General features: G+C 34.3%; 1 protein-coding gene across 1 annotated transcript; it reads left to right on the top strand.

Annotated features, from left to right (window-relative positions):
* Positions 1 to 247: 247 nt before the first annotated feature.
* LOC128959463 (uncharacterized) lies at positions 248 to 4,926 on the top strand. The gene is made up of 2 exons (XM_054305420.1): positions 248 to 3,606; positions 4,107 to 4,926. Exons 1-2 carry the CDS (start codon positions 1,821 to 1,823, stop codon positions 4,916 to 4,918), a joined length of 2,598 nt encoding a protein of 865 aa, XP_054161395.1. The 5' UTR covers positions 248 to 1,820; the 3' UTR covers positions 4,919 to 4,926.
* The last annotated feature ends 386 nt before the right edge of the window (positions 4,927 to 5,312 follow it).

Raw genomic sequence — 5,312 nt, 5'->3', positions numbered from 1 at the left:
TTTTTTGTGTGTAGTTTAATACTGTATAGTAAATAATAATATTGTTGTGCTAATACTAAGGTAATACAGTGTGGATATAATACTGAGAAAAGGCCGTCAATAATATATAATTTTTGGGATAATTAATACTTCTGGTAATTAATACTATACGGTAATTATTGTTTTTTTTAATACTTATTATTATTGTTGATTATTATTATTATTAATACTAATTACTATTATTATAATTATTATTGTTAATGATTATTATTATTATTATTTGATATTATAATACAGTCATGTAAAGATGTTTTATAGGGTCGGTGCTGCCATCTATTGATGGTACCCGACACTACTAAAACTAGAGTGTGTGACGGGAATCACGGTTTGTTCCCAATGGGAATAACCGTGATTTTCCCGGGTAAACGGGAGTGTGTTGGGAATAGGGTATTAAAATACCCGACACAAATCCTAACATATTCCCGTCTAGAACACAAAATATACACCTCTAGTTTAGTTATGTGGTTTAACACATAACTAAACTATAGGGAATTTTATGGGAAAATTTAGGGAATATATAGGGAATTTTTAGGGGAATATTATATTTATTAAATAATCTCTTTGTTTCCTATGGGAAACCAATACAAGTCTATGAATTTATATTAGGGAAGGAAAGGCATGTTTGCACACGACACCATTAGGTGTTGTGCGCAAACAATAAGTCCCATTGAATTAGAGAGTATATAAACGGCTGTAAACCATTCATTTGGTTATGAAGTGTTGGGTTCAGACTTAAACCAGTTAACCCTAAAGAGTGCTAGGATTTGCATTAAACTGCAGACCTAATAACAGACCATAGGATTACGTATAAATTTATTGTACTTTTGTTATTATTATTATCAAATAAATACTGTTTTCATTTACAATACGGATTACCATTTATTTAACTCAACGGTGAGTCGTCAGACTTAGTCGGTGTCTGTCTTCGGATAGACACCGGTTGTGTTTCATCCGCTCGTATCGGACCGCTGAGGCGTATCAACGGCTACGGATCGGTGCGACACAACGCATGTGGTGGCTAAAGCGGTGAGATTTACTCTACTATTACCGGTAGCATAGCTCTTTAACTGGAGTACTGCTCACATTACCTGTTATAAACCGACGGTAAGGTTCTTTAAACAGAACCTACCGACTCACACGCAAATCCAAGCACAGTGATGAGTAGACTTTTAAAACAAAGTCACTCATCATTAATAGGGCTTAAAGGTCCAAAAAAGATCATAGGCCTGTGCATACCGAGGGAATGGTAGCGCAGCGCTTTTGTCAACAGAGGATGTCGGCCTAAAAACTGACACTAATCCTCTGATCTTCTCACCTCACATGGGAGGAATGAGAGCCTTGGTTTAAAACGGCTGAGGGGTGCGAATGACATGTAATGATCGCTGTGATTGACTTAAACGAGTCAACACCTAACTGAGTTCTTAAACTGGAACTCAAAAATGCTACGTCTATCAACAACAAGGGATGGTTGCTGACGGACGTGTGGACTAAGGACGAACCCAACACTTCATCAAACACCGGCTGTTATCGACACTCGAGGATGGCCAAACGACAACAACAACACCCGACTAATATCTAATAATAATAAACACTCGACTAATATCTAATAATAAACACTCATTAACATAATAACTCTTATATAATGTTGGGGGAATAAACTAATAAACTCCACTCTAATACTAATTGCGCAAAATTGACTCATTAAAGCTCGCTGTGATTTAAAACTTTTATAAGTGTATTCATTAAATATAACAAATATTTTTATATTATGTCTAAAGCAGATGTCACGTAGCAGATCAAACAGCAACTCTTCCAGTGATGGCTCGTCTATTACCTTCAGTGAGGCCAGTGATGTGCCTCTTACACCTGGCCATTCAATGGATGACATATTTAACTCAACTATTGGAATGCCATCTACATCTGTACCCGAAACCGAATTGACTGCAGAGACAATACCCGAACCTGAATTAGCCACAGATATCGTACCAAACCCGATCACTGAGGCTACACAACATGACTGTCAACCATCCACATCAAAGTCTGCCGTTAACGACTACGATTCCTGGTCCGAATCAGACACCGAAAGCAGTGACAAATCCGACACCCATTCCAATGATAAGAGTGACTCAAAGCGTAAGAGTAACACCGAATGTGACTCCAAATGTGACTCCAAATGTGACTCCGAATGTGACTCGAAATGTGAAACAGACAGTAGCAGTTCTAACACTGATACCGACAACTCTGAATACATTATGAATGAAGACGTTTACGACGCAATGGACGTTGATTTGCCCGAATTTGCTGATCTACCAACCGAACAACAACAAGTATCCGAACCTTTCAATCCACCAAATCCTGTACCTGAACCACAACCGCGACAAAGTACTTCTGGAAATCGTAACCGCCGACTTCAGGACTATCAATCACTTGAAAAACCCGTAGAAAAGACATACAATATTAATGCCATAAACACAGAAATACATCCGGAATATAACTTCGCTAACCAGATAACACATGATTGTTTCAGCACATTTAACGACCAAATATCTACATATACAATTGGACTTAAACAAATATTTGTTGGATTTCATCACGGATTAATCGGAGCTTTCAAACAATTCCCGTTCGCTCCGGTTACCTATCAATTTCACCCGAGACTTCGAGGTGAGGTAACAATTATTAGAAGTGGTATACCTCGCTTCTATCTATTAGCGACAACCAAAGACCAGATCGCTCAGTATGACGAAAGAAATGGCAAACAAATTCATCAACACACATACAACAACAAAATTTTTACGGTTAAAGGATTGCTTACAGAAAACTTCCATAAATTTGTTGTATTAAACAAAACAAATGATAAGATACCATTCACTCAATTTGATACTCTACTAATCAACAGGGCTGAAAAAGTGTTCAAAGGCGTTAAATATGCATTTGGCATCAAAGGCATTGCTGAAAATGTACAGTTCAATTTCAAAGAAACAACAAAAGACATCATTCAATTGTTAATACATCTAAAAGCTGATTCTCAACCGATGCGACTAAAAATATACGAAGTAAGAGTCAGTGAGAACGGATTCATACCAACCGAAAAAGAATGCATTCCTTTCTCTACTACCACTCTTGGACTTCAAAAACTATTGATCACAACACAATATTCATTTGTTGGAACCATCAAAAGCACTAAGAAAACAGACATAGAGGTATATAATAACAATACTTTATCTCTTTATAAAAAAATCAGAACAATTGGACATCCTATCAAAGAAATTTCATGGAGCGGAAATTCGTTGATCGTAATCACCGAATTAATGCAGATTGAGATCTTCGATGCGATACATCTAACCAGAACTCACTTGATTTCAGCTGATAAACTGGTCACAAAAGCATCAATAGTTTTCAATCCGCGACCAAAGCCAATTAAACATCAGCGCTTGTATATGGAACCATCAATATTTTACGTCCAGTCTAATTCAATGATGTGCTCTCGTCCTCTTAAAGACTATAAAATAACTGAAAATACCAAAATGATTAAATACCAAAGTCGCTATATCATCGGATATCAAGGTGATCTCAGTGTGAAAGAAATAAAAAGCAAAAATCCAAACAAAAAATCCAAAGTAAAATCTATTGCTGCTAACCCATCAGATTATATTCTAGAACAAATAGCAAACTTTCATAATGTAGAATATACTAAAATAGATAAAACCATTGAAGTTAATCAAACGTTTGATCCAGTAGAATTGGATGCTTTACAAAAGAAAGGATTAAAACCAAAAGCTTTCAAAGAACTAAATTATAAAGTTATACGTAGAATACCTCAATTAGACATTCATGCAACACCTACTAAAAAGACTCATAGAGAAGCATTACGAACCGCTATTTTACAATGTCATAGAAAATACACTACTAAATTAGTACCATTAAAAAAATTATTTGAATTAAATTTAATTTAAAATTAAAATCTTCTGTATAATATTTAATTACAAACAATTCAAATAAATGTTTTATGCAACTTAATTAAAATTGTTTTTATTTACAATAAATTAATAATCTGTTCCTAATAGCAAACAAAAACAAAATCACATTCGATAAATATGGCGCAAAAATATTTTGTCATCATTGCAAAGATTCTGGTTTCACATACTCCCATCATCCATATGACTGCAATACCTGTTGGACTTGTGGTAATCTCGGACACATAACAAAAGACTGCAAAACAAATACCTTCAAAATAAGAGGTCAAAGTTGTAATAATATTGGTTATTATGAAAATTCAAATTCACTATGTTTCAAGTATATTGCAATTGATGTAGAAAAATTAAGTAATCATAATGATAAGCTAATTCCAGGATATGTGGCTATTGTTGGCTTCAATGAACAAAGGTGTAAAAATAATTATGATCTTTTGTTTGCTGCAAAATACAGATATCATAGAAAAGAGATAAAACGCTATTTAACACAATGGTCTGGTCTTCTCCCATCTTATCATGGCCAACGTGCAACTCCCCCACACATTGTTAAAGATAAGCTGTTAAAAATTATTAATAATAAAATTATAGTTGGCAACGATATCGTCAACGATTTAAAATGTTTAGACATTTATAAAAACATCAATCAAGATAAAGTGGTCGATTTGAATAAAATATTCATAGATAGCAAAGGACAACCTATTGCATTACGTCATTTGTCCTTGACAATATTAAACAAGAAAATACAAGAAAATAAGCAGAATTCAATCAAAGGTCACGATCCAGTTATCGACGCGCGCTGYTGTGCAAAAATATACCTCAAATACATGCGCAAAGAAATTAAAGTAGGATGTGACGGTACTTATCAATGGATACGTCAAGAAGCTGATAATAGATTAAAGAAATGATATAATATTGTATAAAAGCAGACAAAATTTTGTAAAATTATTATTAGTTTATTTTATTTGAAATATTTTGAATAAATTGTTTTAAAAATGTGGAAAAAGAAACTTGTATTTTATTTACTGTTCTCTCAAGTGTTTATTGAGTGTAATGTTATTAAGAGGAGTACTAAATGGGCATCAATACCAGCTGCCACAATAACAATACCGAGTGTTGAAATTCACAACACTGACAGCACTATAACAGCAAATACCGCTGCTTATGTTGAAACCAATATCACTCAACCGACAACTGAAACAATTGAATCTAATGACACTACAACCTATGACTCGACAAAAGATAATATCGCTACAGAGAAAATTATAGTGGAAAACATAAGACATGAGGTGACAACTGATG

Source organism: Oppia nitens, unplaced genomic scaffold, assembly GCF_028296485.1.
Source record: "Oppia nitens isolate AA-2021 unplaced genomic scaffold, nextdenovo-longstitch-racon4-pilon3 scaffold4_pilon_pilon_pilon, whole genome shotgun sequence".
NCBI lineage: Eukaryota > Metazoa > Arthropoda > Arachnida > Sarcoptiformes > Oppiidae > Oppia > Oppia nitens.
This window is presented reverse-complemented; position numbering and strand designations above follow the sequence as displayed.